Source organism: Neolamprologus multifasciatus, chromosome 9 (genome assembly GCF_963576455.1).
Source record: "Neolamprologus multifasciatus chromosome 9, fNeoMul1.2, whole genome shotgun sequence".
Classification (NCBI taxonomy): domain Eukaryota; kingdom Metazoa; phylum Chordata; class Actinopteri; order Cichliformes; family Cichlidae; genus Neolamprologus; species Neolamprologus multifasciatus.
Window position 1 is genome coordinate 13,817,229 of NC_140447.1, and position 22,318 is coordinate 13,839,546.

General features: G+C 38.5%; 1 protein-coding gene across 2 annotated transcripts in view; it reads left to right on the forward strand.

Moving 5' to 3' along the window:
- ctnnd2a (catenin (cadherin-associated protein), delta 2a) overlaps positions 1 to 22,318 on the forward strand; it is a 265,825-nt gene that overhangs the window by 108,040 nt on the left and 135,467 nt on the right. For both annotated transcript variants that reach the window (XM_085173422.1, XM_085173423.1), the window contains 3 exons: positions 17,165 to 17,199; positions 17,937 to 18,041; positions 21,666 to 21,838. In XM_085173422.1, coding sequence (XP_085029548.1) covers positions 17,165 to 17,199; positions 17,937 to 18,041; positions 21,666 to 21,838 — 313 coding nt within the window. The remainder of the gene's footprint in view (positions 1 to 17,164; positions 17,200 to 17,936; positions 18,042 to 21,665; positions 21,839 to 22,318) is intronic.

The following is a 22,318-nucleotide window of genomic DNA, read 5'->3' on the forward strand; positions in this document are numbered from 1 at the left end:
TGGCAAGAGAAAAAGAGGAGTATGAGTGAGTTTGTCCTTTTGAGGCACCATACCCTAAGGCCAAAGGAATCAGTGCCTGGAGCAGTTTAAGGAGAAGATTTTATTCTTGTGCTGTGGAGTCTATGTGGGCACTGAAAGATGTGTGTTTTTGTGAGTATGCATTGCCTGTGTGCACACATCTTTGTCTAGTTTCTTCTTTTCACAAATTTTACAGAAATGTCTCCTCTCCTGTTTAACTTTGTGAACCGTACCAACAATATCACTGATATAAATTGACAATATGAAGGACAGAAATTTTATTTTTTATTTTTTTTAAAAACCTGTCTGTTTAGGCTTTAAGCCTTTATTCGACATCGTCAATTTTGGTGTCTAGATGAATACCAAAACCTTCAGCAATCTGAAAGCGTACACAAAAAGGAACAAGTGATTGACTGAGCTCATTCATTCAAACATAAAGTAGCCGTATGCTATACTGTGGTGTGACTCACAAAGCATCATATTCCCACAAAGACTGCAGAGGAACGACTTATTAGATGAACACAATAAAGCAAGCAAGTTTATTTCCTTTGGGTCAGGGTCTCCGATTTAAGGACAAAGTCCCCCCAAGAGCCATAACTGAATGCCGTAATTACACTTTTCATTGTGACTTTTATCACCTCTTCTGGATGGTCCCAAATTGATTTTTGTTTGCATTGTAACCCAATGAGTCAGACAGCACCCTGGGTGTGATGAATCATTCGATAAAACTGACATAATCCTGATGAATCCATGTGGACACTTGCTGTCTTAAGATTTACATTTTTCTGTGCATTTAGGGTTAGGCAATGTTACACCTAACTGTACTGTTACACCCACGTAGTCCTTACTAATATGTCTATCCATCCATGCATGCATCCATGCATGCATCCATGCATGCATCCATGCATGCATCCATCCATCCATCCATCCATCCATCCATCCATCCATCCATCCACTCTTCTCTCTATCCATTAGTGGTTGGAGCACAGATATGAGTTACAAAACAAGATGCATATGGGGATGTTTTCAGTCTGCCGATGGGTTTGCAGTGTTTCAGGTTTTTAGTCATATTCCTACCCATAGATAACTCAAAGAGGAACTCTGCATTTTTTCTCCGCTAAAATACATGCATTTTCTTTTCTTTTTGATTTTTAGTATGACCGCTATTACATACCATTGTGAAATGTCTCTCAAAATGCAGCAAGTAGGAGCTGTCAAACTCTGAGGTGTGTTAGATTAGTGTCTGACTCCTATAGTATGTGATACTGGCTTTAATAAATGCTTACAGCCTCACATTGGGAAACAGAAAAAACCAAAGTGACACATGCATTTACATATTCTGCACAGTAAGTTTATTAATATGCATATGGACCAAGATCTATGGTTGAATAGGCTATTTTTCATTCTCTTACTCTTAATTTAAAAAAAAAAAAAGAGTTTTCAGGTTTCTTTCCTAGTATATTCCTTATTGTTCTTAAATTTTGGCAGTCATCGTAAGGGCAGTACAATAGCATTCCTTCTTGGCTGTGTAATGAATATAAAATCAAGTATAGGCCATTTTTTATGATGAGGCTGGATTAAGACTAAAGAACATAGAGAAGGATGACTTGAATAAATTGCTGACTGTCATATTTTACTAATTGAACAAATTTTTAATGTCTGTTTATTCACGATGTTAGCCAATGTTGACTTAAACACACTTGGTACCTGTTGAAAACAGCCTTCAAAATGAAGAGATTAATGACTTAGCAGGAAAAAAGAGAGAGACTAAAACAACTTGCAAGTTAGCTGCACTCTGCTATAGCCAGATGGCCTTGGTGTTTGTGTGTGCATATGTGTGCACTCTCAAGTCTTAGATAGATGCTGCTGAGTCATGTGCAGACTACCACATGGTGATAGGATGTGATAAATAAACCAGCTTCTCAATTAAAACCTCATCCCCAAGGCCTCAGTGCACGTCACATTACATAATTTTCATCAGTCACATATATAGATGCGTGCATACCTTCTGAATTACTGCACAGAAGGCTTTGTAAACAACCTCGTCCTCTCATAGAGATACACACACCTACACCATGCTGTGCTTTATGTAATGGAACATGGACATTATTCATTTGACTTCAAAGATCAAATACACACAAGTGTCCAGTTACACACTTTTAACCCTCATCCTTCTAACATATAACATACCTGGACTGGGTTTCCTGGAGACCCCAAGAACAATTTACTGTAAGAAGCCATCATCCATATAAAACAGATGTGGAGGAGTACTGGCTCCAAATGACTCTGTCCAGACGTGCTTCAGAGCAAGCTCATTTCTGCTGGCTGTATCCATTTTTTTGTTCACTACACAGAGCTCATGACCATAGGTGAGGGGAGGAACAGAGATCGACCTATAAATCAACAGCTTCGGGGTCAGCTCTCCCTTCACTGCAACAGACCAGTACTGTGTCCTCATCACTGCAGGCACTATCAGCCTCAGTGTGTCCCAGTGTGTCTGTTAAGCTCCCGCTCCACTCTCCCCTCACTCATTAACAACACCTCGAGATACTTAAACTTGTTCACTTGGGGCGACAAGTCATCGCTGACTTAGAGTAGCCACGCGACCATTTTTCAGATGAGAGCCATGGCCACAGATTAGGAAACGTTACTTCTCATCCCAACCGCTACAGACTCACCTGCAAATCCCTCCCCAGTTCAAGCTGAAGCTCCTCGTTCCATTAAGCCAACAGAGCCGCATCATCTGCAAAAAGCAGAAACAAGATCCCGAGACCACTGAACCCACAGGCCCACAGGTAGGATGTGAGTGGTTTATTTTTGAATATCAATGGTTATTTGTAGAAAATGTAATTTAATGTATAGGTGGTTAGAAAGTTATGGCAAAGGAAACTTGCTCGCTCAGTCCGACTTAGCCCTGGCAAATCAAGCTCTCATTATGATTGTACAGTGAAAAACAACTAAGCAAATCAGACACAACAGGCAGTTATTGCACTCAATTTGCCTCATGCTATGCTTAGGACATCCTTTCATGTGACAGAAGGAGCAAACTGTCACGGTTCTGGGTCCATTGGACCCAGTAATTTGAGTTCATTATGTTTTGGTTTACTTTTGCATCATGGATTATTCTTTATCTTTCTCTGGTACTTTGTGTTTCAGTTATCTTGGTGTTTTGGATTGTTTTCTCATTCTCTTGTTGTGGTGATGATGATGATGTTTATTGTTTGAGTTTCATGTATTATTTTCTGTCCGCCCCTCTGTGTCGAGTCCGTGTCTTTGAGTAGTGTTTCATGTTTCCTGTCTTAGGTTAATGTGTGCAGCTTTGTTCCCCCTGTCTCGTTAGCCCTGATCTCTCCCAGCTGTGTCTCCCTCCTGTTGCCCATTCCCTCATTACTACCCTGTGTATTTAAGCCCTGTGTTTTCCCATGCTCGGTGTCGCGTCGTACCATCAGATTATGCCTGTGTGTTTCTGGTTTCCATATTCAGTGTTCACTTCATGTTTTGTTTTCGTACCAGCAATAAAGCTGAGGTTTTTGAGTTTCAAGTTAATGTCTGAGTCCTGCGTTTGGATCCTCCTCTCCGCCTGCCCGCACACAGAGCCCTGACACAAACAGTGGCTCCCTTCCTGTGTGTGGTTCAGGAGCAAAGGCAACAGGCTCTTCCAGCTGAGTATTGGACAGTCACATCAACAGGTGGAGTTCCACAGGTGGAGCACTCTCATGAGTGTCTTTTTTTATGGTTAAGAGCATCCCTGTATCTCCTCTGGATAGTGTGTGTTCCTATAATTTAGGATACATGGTAAACATTAATTTATTCATCAAAATGGCCTATGGGGAATTGAGTGCTTTTGACTGGGATTTGTTAGAAATGTGACATCATTAAGAATAAATTGATTGACAAAGTCATAAAGAATTTTAGAAAAAGAAAAACATACTGCACACGGAGTCTGCACAGACCCCAGTCTACAGGTGTTTTAAATGATCAGAATAACTGCTAAGATCAAGCTCAGTGCTAAACAAGAATGCAGCACTGCCTGTGCTGTAATAAGATTAGTGTATTACAGTGCAAATAATTAGAGAAACAGGAAATTCAAGAGGAAGCTGTGAGCTTTTACGTTCAATACGCTGATCTACTATTTTTATATGTGGAAGTGGTGTTACTAAATAGCATCTTGGTTCACAATGATTTTAGTTCCCTCTAATTAAACATGTCGAATGTGCGTAATACCAAATGACTACATTGGTTTTTTTAAAATCTTTTTTTGTAATAACTACTGAACTTTAAGTGGTCTCCCTTGAATCATGAATATTGACAAGAAGATACTCGTGAGCCATTCTGCAATCATAGTTCCTGCATGGTGTAACGTTACGTGTGTGTGTGTGTGTGTGTGTGTGTGTGTGTGTGTGTGAATATGGAGCCATAGAGTAGTGGTAATTGGTCTCGTGAGGCTCTCAAAGAGCCAGACAGTTTAAGGTGAATAACCTCTCTCCCTCACATGGTCACACACATTCTGCACACACACACACACACCTGTCCCCACACCTCCACATACACCAACCTTAAACACCTTCCTACCCACACACTCTAATATATCCTTTGGGGGAGGTGAGTGATGTAGACCAGCAAGTGCTTCATCCCCCAAAGCTCTGAGATGTCCTGTGACATCACATTACTGCCCTTGAGTGTCTCTGTATGTGCCTGTGTTAAATCAGTATGTGTGTAAAGGTTTCACAGTGCCTGATGGGCTGCAGGAGATGACAATTTATTTAGCAGACAAGATAGAGACAGTGGGGTGATTTCATTCATCGCCTAAAAGAAATATTGCTTGGTCTATCTGATGTCTGCATGCAGAAATGAATACACTTCCAGAACAGGCTGTGCCTTCTTTCATTCATCTGAAGGAACACATTTGTGTAGATGTGAATGGGAGAAATAAAGTGTGGAATGGCCAAGGCATGAAAGCTGTTTCATTGGAAAGCTGGAAAATATGACAAAACGGATGTTTCATCACTCAGTGATAATGACATATCAAACAGAAGTGGCAGATACATGACACTTTTCACTTAACCCAACCCTGTCCTCTAAGAACATGAAATGTTGGTCGTAGCACCAAAGAAAACCTGAAGGGAGGAATTCAGAAATCATTTTAGACAGTATATACCCAATTTAAAAAAAAATCACAACTAATGTGCTTAACTGTGCATCGACTTACATTAGTGCCAATGAACGTTTTACAAGTACAATCAATACTCAGTAATGCCAGCTGGATCAGGTATGTTTCTGACTGTGAGCCAGCAACACACACTGACAAATTGTGACTGCTGTTCTGGCCAATTTCCTCACTATTTACTTTCTTCTTTATATATATATATATATATATATATATATATATAAATCGCCTAATAATCATATTTTATATTTGGGTTGGCATCACATAGAGGTTTAGCATTTGTTTTTCAGCATTTGAAAATGCATTTTGTGTAGAAAAATGCATCTGTTTTAAAAGCTCACTCAAACCTTGTGTTTGTGCTACAGACACTGCTATAAAGTACTGCTGACTTGCTGCCTGGGAGCTGACTGTTTTCTGCCTTCAGTTTGTGGGTCAGACACCTTTGTCAGTTTGCTTTAATTTGCTAGAATATTTAGCACATTTTATTGAGATTATTCTCATAGAAATGTGTATTGTTATGCTAATGTTGTAGCTACTTTGCCACGTGTGATTATATTTTAATCAATGAAGCCACAATGGAGCTAACAGTGCATATCTTCCAATTAATATTCCTAATGGTTTAGTTAAATTGTCCTTTTTGTTTTATATCACATTGTTACCTGTTGCATACAGTTCATACTGTGAACTTCTCAGATAGAAAATTCAGCCTCTGTTTAACAATGTAAAGTAGAGAACATCTACACCATAATGCAATTCAAACGTATGAGAAAGAATCGGCTGGTTGTAGAGTCTACAGTGTTGAGCAGTAATGTTTTCGCCCCTCTAATAAATAACATGAGATAAGATTAAGATTTCTGAAAAAAAATATTAGATTCTTGTTACTAATTCATGTAATGCTAAGTTACATAATTGTCTGATTGCTAGGTGTTTGTTGACCTGAGCTGATGTGGCAACACAAAACCATTTGAGCCTCCAGTGTGGTCAGGGAGGCTCCTACTGCCAGTGCATCACTTGCAGTAGACACACTGCAGCTAAATGCCAACAATTGGGTTTCTGGACAGGTCACCCTGTTGTTAAGAGGCATTAAGTGGAGGAGATCTCAAGAAGCTTGTCACTGCTTGTATTTCATCAGGTTCAAGCATCTGTGGTGTTTGCAGTTTACACAGTTTGAGTCATTGTTGCTAAGCTCCTGTAAAGTTAATTAGTACAACAGTTCTAATAAGAGCTGGCCAAGCAGGTTGTATGTCAGGTTTTCTGTAGGGGACGGCTAGAAGGAAAAATAATGTAATGATATAAAATGTTAGCATAAGGGTGATGCTATTTGTGATAAGAGTGACTCCTTTTTTCAGAGTAAACCTTCAGACAGTGCAAAAAATACAACTTCAGTATATTCACAACATAACACAGAAAACGTACTGTTGGTTTAAACTCAGATATTTTACTGTTTTATGAAAAATATTAGTTCATTTTGAATTTGATGGCAGCAGCATGTCTCAAAAAAGTTGGGATGGGGACACCAAAAGTTGGGAAAAGTAAGTGGTTGCTACTCATTAGGTTATTTGGCAACAGGTCAGTAATATGACGGTATAAAAAGAGAGAGGCAGAGTTTCTCAGACTACAAGTTCACCAGTTTGCAAAAAAATATGTATTTACAAATTGTGGAACGATTGTAGAATGATATCCCTCATACTCATTATATTTTGGGGCTGTACTAAGCAGTGTTGGGGATAACCAAAGTCTGTTTAGAAGTCTCACCACTTATAGATATTTTTGTAACACGTCTACTTTAATTATAGTTGCCACTAAGAATTGCATATACAGAAAAAATATCATTCAAAATTATGGTATTGTTAAGCTGAAAGGGCGATTGTGGCTCAAGAGTTGGCAGTTTGTCTTGTAATTGGAAGGTTGCCGGTTCGGCTCCGACAAGCTCGGTCGTTGTGTTCTGGGGCAAGACACTTCACCTGTTTGCTACTGGTGGTGGTCAGAGGGCCCGGTGGCGGCAGTGTCCGGCAGCCCCGCCTCTGTCAGTGCGCCCCAAGGGAGCTGTGGCTATCACCAGTGTGTGAATGTGTGTGTGACTGAATGTAGTGTAAAGTGCTTTGGGGTGCATAGGGACTAAGTAAAGCGCTATACAAATACAGGCCATTTACCATTTGAAAAAAATATTACATTTGTACTAAAATAACATGTAACTATGAGTACCAGCTGCTTAGCTATGCACATGCATGGGTGCAACAACATTATTGGCTTGCATCCTTCCTGGGTTGACTACTGATTGATGACACAAGCATTTCATTTTTGCTGTCATGTTCTCTTGAGGTTTCTCAACTTCTAGTGTTATGTCTCTCTCTTAAATATCTCTGGGTTAACTGGTTTTTTTCCCCTACATGTTTCGACTGGTTAGTGCAGGGGTGTCGAACTCCAGGCCTCGAGGGCCGGTGTCCTGCAGGTTTTAGATATCACCCTGGGTCAACACACCTGTCTCAAGTAATCAGTTCATTACCAGGCCTCTGGAGAACTTCAAGACATGTTGAAGAGGTAATTTAGCCATTTAAATCAGCTGTGTTGGATCAAGGACACATCTAAAACCTGCAGGACACTGGCCCTCGAGGCCTGGAGTTCGACACCTGTGGGTTATTGAATTCAGAAAATCACTAGTTTATCTCAGATTATCTCAGATATGGTCGATGTTTCTTCAGCTCATAAACTGATGCTGTACTTTGTGCAGTTTATGTTTTATACTTAATTTTTAACTGTCTGCTGTACGCATGCATATGTATAGTTTTCTCTTATAGGTCTCTTGGGGCTCCATATGGCCTGCAAACATGGCATAAAAAGTAGTTTGTGCAAATACCACAAACCTACTCCGAGATAAGGTATTTTGTTTTACTGCAATTTTAAAGTAAGTGTTCTTTAAAAAACATGCATCAGATCTTAATTTTTTTGACTGTGATAACATGACATGCATTAATACCACAACTTTCTTTCTTTTTAAATTTACTGCCAACCAAAATTTGCTCCATATTGTCTGAAGTTGAGCTCTTAACCTCTTCTTCAATAACAAATCATAACAGTCTTGCTGCAGTGAGCCTTGTTAGATGAATATAAATATTACACAGCTCCTGTCTGTGTGGAGTGCAATAATACAGGGCACACCCAATGTCAGGCCACCCATCCCCGGTGAATTATGCATAGAGGTATTCTGTCATTATCTGTACCGGTGCAAAATGGTGATAGTGCACCTATCATAATAACTATAATAGCTTGGTGATTTAGACTCACACAGCAGATGTTCCCGAATTGAAATAGTATAACCAGCAGGTGTTGCTCATAGTGGAAAGTCACATTTTGTCTATGTTCAGATGCTTATGCACACACAAATGTGGCTATACATGCATACAGATGCTCAAATACACATGTGAGACACGTATATTATTTGAGGTGGGTGTTATGAATTATGATTGCACAATGTGAAGGAATTGGCTTTTTTAAACACAACCACTGAACATCGACAACACATAAGCGTGAAATACTGATGCAGTACACTGAGATACATAGACTTGCATGCTTGTAGGCTAGATATCCGCATGTGAATGTGTAGGACTGGAAAGTGGGTGAGTGGGAGAGGAGAAAGCTGCAGAGAGTTGAAAAACCTTTATTGGAGTTGTCAATTCCATCGTGCATTGTTTTCTTTGTTTTTTGGTAGGAATAGGGGTTTTGTTGCAGCTGTCAGTAGTCAGGCATTAAAAGTTATTTCAGAACACTTTGACTAGACAATTCTCTTCCAGCCCCTCTGTTGAACTGTCATTCAGCTGTCATAGCCACAAAAGTTTGTCTTCATCTTTGTTGTGAGCACAATAGACTGCTTTCTGAATAGAGTATCAGAGAACTTTCACGTGTACTTTCATGCGCGCACAGAAACACGCATACAGTATAGATACCTGCATATAGTGAAAAAAGACAAGCCATATATGCATCCATATAAACAAAAACCTATTCTGCTTTTCAGCTTGAGTGTTTTGACATGTTTTTGTATAAGAGTTTTGCATATGGTGCAGTTTTATGTTGATTTTATTTGCTGCACAATGTTATTTCTCCCACTCCAGCACAAAGGCTTTTTTAAAATATGTTCACCTTTCTGACACACACACACACACACACACACACACACACACACCATCTCTCCAAACAGACTCCTCATCCCCACATCCAGTGCTGAGCATGAAAGCTCACTCATCTGCCTTGACTGACAGATTACACTTATGGTGTCACATAGTCATGCTGATGATGATGTACAACAACGTTGTTATGACAACCACCTCTGGATAGCAATGATATCTATGTAAGAAATAGATCTAGAGACGCAATAAAATGGTTTCCAAGCAAGTTCCACATTTAAAGTGAGCAGAATCAGCGATCCTGTGAAACTATCACACCATATGTAGGGTTCTGGTTTTGCACTAGCCAGTAAGTCAGGGATTAATCTTGAGATTTAAGTCTAGATTTGAAGTTGTTCAAACTGTAAGCAGTGTGGTCTGTGGGTGGAAGCCTATGCATTCCCTACATGTAATCGAACTGCCCTGAGGTGTGACTGTTTGACACAGTTTTTTGTTGTTTGCTTGTGAACAGTTGGCTGAAACCTACGGGAAATATTTCACAAATAAGGATTCTGCTAAGCAAGTGCAAATTAGATGAGAAGCTGATTTCAAAAAGTGCCTCTGAACTCTTTCAGTTTCATGTACATGAATAAATTGAAAGGACATTTAGACACTAATATTTAAAAGAGTAAAAGTTGACATTACCCCACATTTTAATAGTCTGTATATAACTACTCAAATGCAATACTAAAAAAAAGAGTAGGAAGAAATACTTCATCCTACATAACAGTGATACTAATTTTATTTTCAACGTTAAAACATTGAAATCCAAACTTTTTTTCTTTGCTTCCATACCTAAACTGTTAGCTCTGTTGTTGTCACTCAGCATGTGGAAAAGAGTCTCACAATAACTTTTATTGTGGGCTCCAGTAGATTTTCATTGTGTACAGGCTGCTGCTCTCAGGTTTATTATTTCTCTGTGGATTTACACAACTGAATTCAACAAAACGTAAGCAGATGTTTCATGAACTGTTTTGGCTGATTTCCATCCCCTACACTGACGGTAAGGTGTTTTTATACTAGACTGTATAAAGCTGGTATAAAGGTGGAATTCAGTGAATGAATCTGAGCATCAACAGCTTAAATTTAAATGAATCTCTGCTATACCTAATGTAACCTACCTCTGACCGTAAACATCCCAGCCTCCGTGCAACAGTCCAAGTATGGCCAACTCACCACTTTATCATTCAGCATTCATGCCATTCAATATTTTCATTCAACCTTTGATTGTACTATACCTCAGTTTGTTTTGCATGACAAATCAGACTATGAAAAAACATAACTTTGCATTATATGCAGAGCTGGTGTCTCATTTAAAAAGAAGGGCATTGCATGTAAACTTTAAATTTCCAGTTTATGAAATGCCACTAAACTGTCTTTACCTTTGAATATAACGTTGCATCTTTCTCGCCTTTCTCCCCGTCACCTCCAATTTTCTTTCCCTGGGAAATAAGGCAGTACCTTCAGCTAGCAGACAAACTGACAAACTGTGTGTTTGACAATATTTGTTGAACTGTTAGAAATGTTGCATTTGAAATTACCTACCACTAAAAAAACATTATTCCTTTCATGCTTGCTTCTCTTAACAAGAAGCTGAAGTACTGAAACCATGACTTACGGACATCTGCAACAAAAACGCAGTTTCAGATCGTTCCGGCCCACTTTATCTCCTGAATATAGTGTATAACTGATGCATAAATTATATATATTTACCCCTATCATCACTTTGTATGTGATAAACCCAGGTGATGGATAGACCAATAGGATCGCCGTATCTGTTTAGTAGTGTGTTATGTGCTATTGTTCCCTCCATTTAGGCTCAGATTGGTTTGATGTTTGAAGGTGTTTAGTGGTGGAAAATAAAAACGTCCCTCAAATGTGTTAATCCTAAAGTAATGGGCCTGTTTTGAAAGTGTAAAGAGCACAAAGTGAAGACATTTGGGTTAAAATGTAGGGAGTAAAAGTAAAACATCAAAATAATAAATACTCAAGTAGTACGATGAAAAATATTTGTATTTTGTTTCTTCCCACCTTCTTCCTTTAGTAGCCATTGATTCTGCATACTTAGTGCTATAGTACTGTAGATATATACTATGTATAGTAAATGAAAGTTGATATAAAATGCATGTACAGTCTCTTGTAGAGCAGGGCGATATGACCAAAAATATTTATCACGATATACATTTGAAAATTTGCGATAATGATATAACTGACAATATAATTGACACTAGACAAAATACTTTACAACTCCACAGCTTTATTAGTGCGGAAAAAAAAAACATCAATGTATTTTCACTTAAACAAGCAGCTGTTTTTTATGTGCATTAAAGTTATATAAAAATGTAACAGTGCAAATTCCTTGCTGACAGTTTTACCAAAAGGCATTTCTGGTGTCCGACATATCCTCAGCATAACTATGTTTAATATCCACAAAACTTAAAAAGAGGTTATACACACAAAATACTGTAATATTATGTTGAAGCACAGTACGTATCACTCCGCCAGGCTCCAGCCTACGATAGCCATAATGCTCTGACAATCCATCAAGCGGTGCCGCTTCGTAGCTTAGCAAAGTCGTACTAAAACATTTGACAGATTTTCCAGCGCCGTGTACGACATAAAATTGTTTCGAGGTCAGTAAACACAACCAGAATTCATACATAAGGCACACGGGATTATCAGGGGCACTGTCGATTTTCAGAAAAATCAAAGGATTGATTTTAAGTGTGCTGTATTTTCCAAACAACACGGTAATACCAATGGCCCGCTAGCATGCTCTACCAAAAATAGTGCTTTGTTGTGTATCTGACGGACCAAAGCTAAACCAGTTTCACACCACTGAAGTTGCAGCATTTTTACAAACCAATTCTGGTTCATCCGTTTCATTCAACGATCCACTTTCGCTCTTCTCATTCTGCGTCGCCGCCATGTGCGTATGTAAACAAAGGCACTGCGCATGCGCGTTTTACCCATATTCTATCTCGATATTTCATTTTCCTATCGTTGCCCAAAATTACACCGGTATTACTGTGAACGGTATGATATAGCCCAGCCCTAGTCTCTTGCACTGCCCACAGTGAACTGCAAACAGAAAACCCCATTAACCACTATATTTCTAGTTTGAATGTGTGGTTAATGAGAAGTGCAGTGTGCAGTGATTGTTTATAAGCAGTGTTACATTTCTTTCAGGCTTGATGTAGCAATCACTGATTTTCAACAAAAATCTCCGAAAATAAAAATGCTGAAAGTTGACAAATTATTTAAATGACATGCAGTTCCCAAATAGCCCCGCATCCAAACGATTAGAATGTCCTTGAGCTGTCTCTCAAAATAAAAATTTACTCTCATTGATTGAGCATGTGGAATTTAGAGTGCCTTTAACACATACATATATATGTGCAAGATACCAGTAAACTGCATTAATAAGTTTGTCCTGTAAATCAAAACATTGTTACCCATTAATCAGCATCCATTTCGAAATCTCAAAATAAAGGCAGATAGACGTTCAAGCTTAGCTCATGTCAGTTTTTGTTTTTGTTCATATACATAACTGCTTATATACTGTACATGTTTTATGGGAAAATCCAATAACTGAACCTCATTTCAAGCTTGTTATCAGAATTTGAGCATAATGGGAGAAAAAGGAAATTAACGAGACTTGGCTGTTTTCCATTGACCATCGTCTCCCTTGTTTTGCTTGAATGAGTCTGCATTCAGATTTATTTCAGCTCTGATAAACACCACTCAAAAACACCACTTAAAAAAACATATTTTTTAATGTTTTTGAATATTAAAAAATATTCAAAAACAAAGTGATTAAAAATTAAAAAAAAAAAAATTATGCACTATTCTTCCTCAACTAACTTTGTGCATGATGATTCCCTCAGAGTTTCCAGCCATGCTATAGCTGACCTTGACTCCTGACCTCATTGCATATCTTCATGGAGGTCAGGTCATAAAGACTCATTGTTATTCATCAGTCCGTTCTTCTCTGACTTCTTAATTATTCTCAGTCCTTGACAGTCTGTCCAACGTTAAGGTATAGGACGTTCTTGTGACAATATTAGACGATCACAGTGAAAACTCTCAAACTGAATCAGCTTTTTAAATTTTATTATTTATGATAAAGTTTTAAAAGTAAAACTATTTTTCGGGCAACTGTGCATGCTGTTGTAGGCCAAGTACCACTTTGTACTAAAAAGACCAGAATTTTATATTTCACAAATCCTTGAAATGAAATAATTAGAAATAGCCATTAATTGGCCACCCTGGGTCCCTAAGAAAAGCAAAAAATAATGAGATATGGATTTATGCCTGTAAAAACAGTATTTTCCAAAAAGGCAGGATGTGTTTAGGCTTACATCCTGCTGTGGCACAAGAAAAGATCAGGTAGGACATTACAGTCCATTAGATGCTGCTCTGGCAGTAATGAAATAGCTTGTCAACCCTGCCATTTATTCCATCATAACATGAAAGTAATTATCAGCAGCATTCACCATTTTTAGCTAAATACCAACTAAAGCTAGATGGTATGAGTTTGACACCTTGTGTATGTATAGGTGTTGTTTTTATCAGTGTGTTGGTGTTTATGCATGTAAATGACTGTGTATGTGTTAAAATTTGAAACGGGGATGCTTTAACTGTAGATCATTGCTACATGTGGGTTTTTTAATTGCTTAATAATATATTGTGCAATTTATTTAGGTTTTTCAGGTGGAAAACAATCACACTGATCATGTAATTCTCAAAAACACACAAAAACTGTATGTATCAAATATGACAAACTTGGCATTAGGGGGTTAAATATGTGAATGCAGAAACGTGTTTGCTGAGGACGCATACATACATCATCACTGACAGCCTTATCACGATGGACAAGTGTTCTTAAGTGCTACTATCTGTGAAGGGAGGCAGCTGGAAGATTTGTGAAGAACGTTGTGTGGCAGTGTAACTCTTTCAGAGTAATGCTGCTGTTCAGTAATGTAAGCCGTGGACTAGAGACATCATCAGGGATTATGTTTGTGGGATTCCTGTCCCATAACACATTTACAACATGCATAGCGTGTTTTTGTTAGTGTAGATTTGTATCTCACTTTTTACAAATCGTCCTCAGTCTTTCCAAAGGGCACTTGAAAGAACAATATTAAGTAGATTATTCTCAGATTTTGAACTTTGATTTGCCAACAGAGATGTATTTCTGTCCTAGTACAAGTTTTTCATGTATTGTTTGAATTCATTAGTTGTTTGAGTTTCAATATTTCATTTTCACATAATAGTGTAGCATAGATGCACTAGGTGAAAACAGCACTTTTCAGCTACCGCACTTGTGACATGCATGCATGCTTTGGAGTTCACTGGGAAGGACAGAGGATGCTGTGTGTTGATTTAAGCTGTGTGGCTGCTGAGAGTGGCGTAGTGAATCTCTGGGCGTTGTGTTGTGGCATTGCAAGCAAGAGGGTGCAATGTTGTGGAATAATGCTATGCTTAATACATCTCTCTCCCTGGTCTCTCTGACATTCGTATGCCTAGTTTTCTTTTTCTATCGCTTTCTTTCTCTGTAACAGACTCCACTGGAGAACTGAGTGTTGCTGTGGTTACTCGTCATATGTTACTGATGCATATGAAAGCAGAGTGCTCTAAGCACAATAGAACTCAATAGAATGTATTAATAAGATTTACATTTTCTTTTAAAATGCAATCATTCTTAATATATCTTTAAATGCACGGTCATTCGTGTATAATTTGACTTTTATGATCTCTGCTTCTGACTCAGTTATTTAATCCTATGACCTGAAGTCTTTTTTTCCACCTTACTTAAATAACTCAAAGTAAATGTTAGCTGGAGATTTATTGAGCAGTAAGTTAAGTGAACTTCTGAATTTCATCACACATTTTTTATTATCACAAGGGGAACATAAATATTAGTATGGCCACTGACCTTTCAGTGTGCACGCCCTTCTATGACCTACTTCTGCAAAGCATGTTGCTTTGATTGCAGCATTTTGTTTCCAAATATTACTGAAATAAAAGTAAACTTTTTAGAGTCTAACTCAAAGATTTACACCAGAATTGAGAGGACAGTAGGTCATAATGTCTACTGAAGCATCCAGCCGTTGAGTCCAAGCCAAAACTGACCTTTTGAATGGTCGCCACGCTTGAGAACCAGCTGTCTTGCCAGCATCCCTTCCTGAGGTGCTGCTGGGGTAGCAGCTGGCCAGATTGTATTTAACAGCCCAGCTGGTTTCAAAAAGTAACAAAGTAGCACATGTTTATATTTCTCTTCTTCACGAACCTTTATTTAAGATGCCTACCTGCATGTTTGTATTAAAGATGGAGTTTCTGGTTGGCTGTTGAATCCCAGGCACCTCCAAATTCTCTGAAGTGTTCCAGTATTGCTCCATTATATTTTCACATTGTATGTATTAGAGTACAGGGATATAGGCTGCTGTGCTTTAAATTGCTTTGACTACAGCATTACAATGAGTCTTTGTGGTTTGTGGGTAACCATTAAAATCGTGTTCTTTTGTGCATACAAACTCATCACCGTGGAATATGAAATAGTATAAATAGAAGACAGCAAGCCCCGAAAACCAGCCTAATCGTGTAGATGAAGTTGGATGGAAGCGTCTATAGCTATCAGCTAGTCTGTCTGATTCTGTATTGATCACAAAGAAAGGTGGCTCAATACTCATCTCTAAGTTTCTTTTTTGCTCTTCTGTTCTGTTTTTACCTCTGTTCAGCCTCCCATTAATCAGCCATCCATTGACATTCATCAGGAGTATAGAAAAAAAGTCTTGCCTGTAGTTTGTACATGTGCAAATGTATGTGTGTTGGTGTGTGTTTGTGTGTACATGAACTTTATTTTAGGTTTTTATCAATCAATTCACAACAACGGTCATCTCACAGCACTTCACATCGCAATACCTTCCAATATAAATCCGACAATTTCCTTTGAGCAAGCAATAACAGTGAGTAGAGGCAGGGGGAGGTGGCCCTCTGCCTTCACAAGCAAACACAAAACTGAAATTAAATATAGCAATAATTATTATTTCATTGTATGTCTACCTAAAACACCATCTGGAAATAAAGAGTGAACTAATCAGTGCAGAACTCAAAGTGTGACTTAAGGATAAGTTTTAAAAAGTAGATTATTTCAGCAAAAGCTTCAGTACACATGAGATCAAACCATAACACACAAATAAATCCAACAAAGCAAAGCAAACGCTAGGTTCCAGACAAACAAGGCTATGATGAAAAATAAAAAAAGAAACAAAGACAATTTGACATCAACACACACGTTTTCTAGTTGTCTAGAGTTGTTTTTGTTCTCCTACTAAAATTTACCAAAAACGAGAGAAAAAGATGATGATTCGCTTCTCAGCCCATAAACTTTGTCCACCAAAACTCTTTCTGTTCTAATTTCCTCCCTTTCCCTCTATGTGTTGCATTTTTAAAAGTTGGTAAAATGTGAGCTTCTTCTCAAAAGGAACAGAAACAGAACTGACACTGGTATCATTTTGGCTTAAGAGAGGTAAAACATAGGAACGCAGAATAAATACACTAAGAGGTTAGGACAATGGGACACATCTTTAATAAAGAGATTCTCTGTTCAGTGCAAATGAATGGTGAGTCTAAGGTTGAGCTAAAGTGACCTGTGGCGCTTCTCATCTCATGTTTTTTTTTTCTTGTCATCACTCATCACAGTGATATGGAGGATTTATTGTGCCATCAATTTAAGAATCTACTCTTAACTAAAACTTTACTTTTTTTGCTATTGCCCTTTTTATTCGTCATGGTAACCACATCCTTTCTCTTGCAGTTCTTCAGATGAGCAATTTCGCTGGAACTCTCAAGGTAATTCATTATTACGTTATTTTTTTCTTATTTCTTACTCAAATCTTCTAATTTTATGCTTCTTTTCTTAAATTTTGTCACCCTCATTTACTGATTATTTTAAATGTACAGCACTTTGGTTAACAGTTGTTGTTTTAAATGTGCTATATAATTAAATGTGACTTTGACTTTAACGTCTCAGACATGCATGAAACTTGTTGTGTGTTAGTTTTTAGAGGAATCATGTATGCCATAGTCAAAATCATTGAGATTTGGTAGTTGTGATAGCTAAATAGATTATTGCAGGATCCCGACGATCAGTGAAGTCACACCTGCAAACATGTATCACCTTTTTAACCCACAGCTAGCCCGGGAGAATAGTGTTACCCCATATGTTTAAAAAACATAAATAAATAAAATCAAACATTTTCACTACACACAACAACATACATATTCCCAAATGCACTTACACATACTTACCAGTGCATCAAATTCACTTTTATAACAGCAACTTCATTTCTAGCTTGGCAGCTCCCAGGGCAGACTTATCAGGGCCCTTTACCAGCATATAATCAAAATGTCCCACGGCTCATAACCAAGTCACAATGCGTAAGGCTTTACACACTGTGAGAGGAAAGGATTGGGGTTACTGCCCAGAAAGATCTCATCTCTCTGCCTCATACTCTCTTTCCCGTACCTCCCTCTTTCTCACAGTCTTTGCGCCTGTATGTGCTCCTCATCATTTTTCTCTCCCACAGCTGATGGACAGAAAGATATTGAGGATGAGTTGACAACAGGTCTGGAGTTGGTGGATTCCTGCATTCGCTCCCTTCAGGAATCAGGAATACTAGACAGTGGAGAACGTAAGTATACTTGCCACTATCATCGTGTGTGTATGTGTGCGTGTGTGTGAGGGGGAAATAGTTTCAAATGTTTGGTGTCTGTTTAAATTATACTTATTTTAGTCTATTTTATGCTATAGTCAAGAGTCAACTCTAGCAGAAATACCACTCAAACAAAATATTTCAGTCTAAGAGTATAAAAATGCATACAAAATATCATTTCAGGTTAAATTTTTCATATTACCCACATATTTATTTTTAAAAATTTGAACAGGCACTTCAAGCCACAAAACCAAAATTCATGTTACTGTTTCCAAACAACACATTTAATTGGTTTGTACAGTCAGTGCTTAAAAAGTGGTGATAGTCTTCACAGAGTGCAGCAGTAGTTAGTTTAAATATGTGAGCATAATGGTAGCCAATGCTTGTTAACTGTTGTTTATTAAAGGAGGAAAATTATCCCTCACCCATTGGATAAGTGGAATAATTGCCACAAATCCTATTGTTAAGATTTAATTTTTGCTATGATTACAGCTCTGACCTCTGCTCACAGCAAACAGTTTGAGCTTTATTCCAGATTTTTGAGTTGAAATGCAATGAAAAATACATTTTCTAAAATTATCTGCAGTTTGGCATTCAAGATCCTCATTGATTATTTGCTCTAAAGCAAACCGTTTTAAGTCGATTTAAGGAACACACACAGCATATTGCTCTCTTAATTTGTACAAGGAACTGTCCCAAATGCCTGTGGACCTTGGATTCTGATAAAGAAATTCAAACAATGATTGAGAGGCAGCCCGTGTATAAGGTCATGCTAAATGTGCTTGGCATTTTCTTTGCAGGTCATTGGTTTTGGAACACTGCATTCCCATTTCACTTATTGCCTGCTGACCTTTTTGATAGTTGATATTGTAGTAATGGATGGCATTTTAGAACTCACACTATGAGGGGTGATACACAGTGAATTTCTGTGTGTCAGCTTACATGTTACATCTTGCAATCCATGTGGTTTCTGGAACTGATAGAGTGGGCTAGGTAGTGTGGAACAACGATGTAATGTTTTGCACACACACACACATACAAACAAAGAGGCATGTCTGACCAAAAGTTGGACATGATAAGCTGTTTTTGGTATATTTACTATAATTGCTGGTTTGCTTTAATATGATATGGATTATCTGTTTAAGCATATGCCGAACAGCTACAAGACATGCCAGATCATTAGATCCTTACCGTTTTTGTACCCTGTAGCGCCCAAGTCCCTGTCCAAATAGATGGCTCTCTCATTGTGAGCACTCTTGTTATGGGTGTCCCACACCCAGCTGTTTTTCCCATTTTGCAAATGGGCTTCTACCACAAGCTTAACAATGTGGCTGTGGATATCTTTCAATAGGTGTGTGTGATTTTTTCCCAAAAAAGAGTGCTGCAAATAGCTAAGCAGTAAATACGTACTGTAGTGAAATGTCGCTGTCTTCACCAGAAGGTTCTACTAAACAGGCTTTTTGTCGGTGAACACAAGTGTCAGCACAGAGCAGCACAACTCATAAGTAACTGTACACAGACGCGCTAATTCTTTTTTTAAAAAAAGTAATGTTCAGGTTTTTATTGCAGCATTCCTAAAATCTTTAATGACCCTTTTGTGTGTATGTCAGGTGTGCATGAGTGAGTATTTCATACACGGCAGTAAGAATACGATGCTCATAATTTGACTGAGCTTTTGAAATATTTATATCAGCACAGTCGAACTTACATTTCCATAACAAAACAGAGACGAGAGTCAATACTGACACAAAAGAATTTAGATCCCTACAACCAGTGTTTTTCATTATACTCACACATGCATGTGCTACTATACACTCACTCGTATTAGGCATTTGCACATTTAATGTCACATGTGTGCAAGCATACCACGCCCTTAATAAACCCTTATTAGCTACTTCATAATCAGTCAACTTTGCTATTTTCTGACCATCCAGCAAAAACAAATTTCTCAACACATGTTTGAACATCAAAACAACCATATGCATTTTTTTGTCACGTAACACACACGATGTAACACACACCAAGGCTGAGGGATGATGAGTTTGGGAGCTCCCACTCAAACTGCGTAACACAAAGTGCTGTTTAATAATTCATAAAAAGCGAGGGATGAATCAAGATGAGAAAAGGCAAGTCTTTTGTGAAGGCGAGAAGCAGAGGAGTTGATCTTGGTTCACAGCACAGAGGCTCACAGGGAGGGAAGGATTCAGGGAGAAGAGAGCGAGCAAGAGAGATGGAGTGAGCAAGCAAATAGATATAGGAGAAGAATAGTAACGGGCCATTGTTCTTTAAAGTGAGAAAAGAAACTAACGAGTCAGTAAGCTCAGGGGAAAACATTTATTGTATGCTTTATTAGGACATATCCATGATGGTTCAACTTTTGAAATTGGGAGAGAGAAACAGAAAGAAATCCCCACATTCTTTAACCCTGTTCATCAGAATCTTTACTTACTTCTATGTTGATGGGATGATTTGTATATGCTGGTTCGATGGGGCTGTTTTTTGTTTTTTTTTTAAAAAAGATTGGATATGTTTATATACACTAAGATACAGTATTAGTGTGCATACTGGATATTTATTTGCATTAAAAAATAAAAAATAAATATTACCTCTACCAGCTCGGTCACTAAGCAGCAACTAAGCAATGTCTGGCATCTCTAACCTACAGTGGCAACATACATGTTATGAACTTAATGAATGTTAAGCATCTTAATGAATTATTTATTTGCCATATCATGAATATGTGAGGAACCTAATTACTTCTTAATAGAGCACACCTAAACACATATATGGAAAACCTAACCTCTACGCACTCACCGCCGACTGGCTTGTAGCTTGTAACCACTCCTTTTGGTTCACCACATCATTTCATAGACATTTAAGAAGATAGTCCATCTAAAAAACTGCCTTATGATGTTCTTAGCTTGGATCAATATCAGCTTTATGTGCACAGCATCGGAATCAGAGAGAAGGGATTATTATCTGATGACACAGCAGCGACTTCATCGGGTGGTTGAAGTAGTGATGCTCTGAAGCAGACGGTGAATTTGTGTGCGTGTAACAAAAGTCATTGTGGTCGACGTAGTCTTTTGTTTTAACCCTTTGGAAGATGGTTTGGCATTTTAGGTGTTTGAAGCCAAATTTCATTGTTTTTCAAACCTCAGTTAACTACTGGAAAAATAAAATAATGTTTCTAATTAATTCCAGACCAGACCATCATTGTCCGCCTTGAGTAAAGTTTTTTTTAAACCAACAAGGTGTTCCGTCTATTACAACTTTTTTCTTTTCAGCCCTCCTCCTCCTCCTCTCATCCTCTCTATCTCCCTGCTCCTCCTCCTTCTCCTCCAGTTCTTTCTGTTCCTCTGTTTCGGTCTTCTTCTGCTAATAAATTATGTATGCTATCTCCAACTCACGGAGTGCTGCACTGCTGCACTATCTGCTCTAAATTGCTGCTTGCTCTCTCTCTCTCTCTCTCTTTTCCCTATTTCACACCCCCTCTCTTTCTCACTCTTCATCTGTCTCTCTCACACTCTCACTTGCTCTGTCACAAACTCAACTCAACCCCCTTTCTATACAACCATACGCCACCTCTGTCTCAATTGGTAGGACCGGCTCTTCTTTCCCAGAGTTCCTTGCAGCTCAACTCCACCCCGGAGGCTTCGCTCCAGTACTCTGCCAGCTACCATAGCAACCAGACCCTCGCCCTAAGCGACAGCATCTCTGCAGCAACTCCTCAGCGCAGCGGGCAAGTTGGAGGAGCTGTGCACAGCTACAACCAGGTGGGAAATACTTCTGAACAAAGAGAATATTGAGCATATAAGTGTTGATGAGAACAAAACCGAGAGCAATTCTGTCACTGGCTATCTTTGCAAACTACAATGTGTGTTGTGAGAAACTTTCCATTTGTCTAGGAGGCTGGTGGTCGCAACATTTTAGTATGGATTTTGGCTCGGACGGTGACTAATTAGAAGTGTGTTTTCCTCAGTTTATCAGTAAAGCTGCATTAAAACCATTTGCTTATGCAAACTTGTAAGTACTTGTAGTGTTGAGAGGTGCTGGTCTTCGGATTTCTTGTCGCTCCGATTTTTTCTTTCAGAGACTCTGCGAACATTGCCCTTCATTTTCCTCTACTGGCTTTTTTTAGGCACTGTGTTGCATAGCGCTTATCCAGCTACATGTAACTCTGGCTCTCAGTGCTCTTAGCAAATGTGAATTTGTTTGACACCATAACTGATTCTATTTGATCAGGGTAGAAGTGC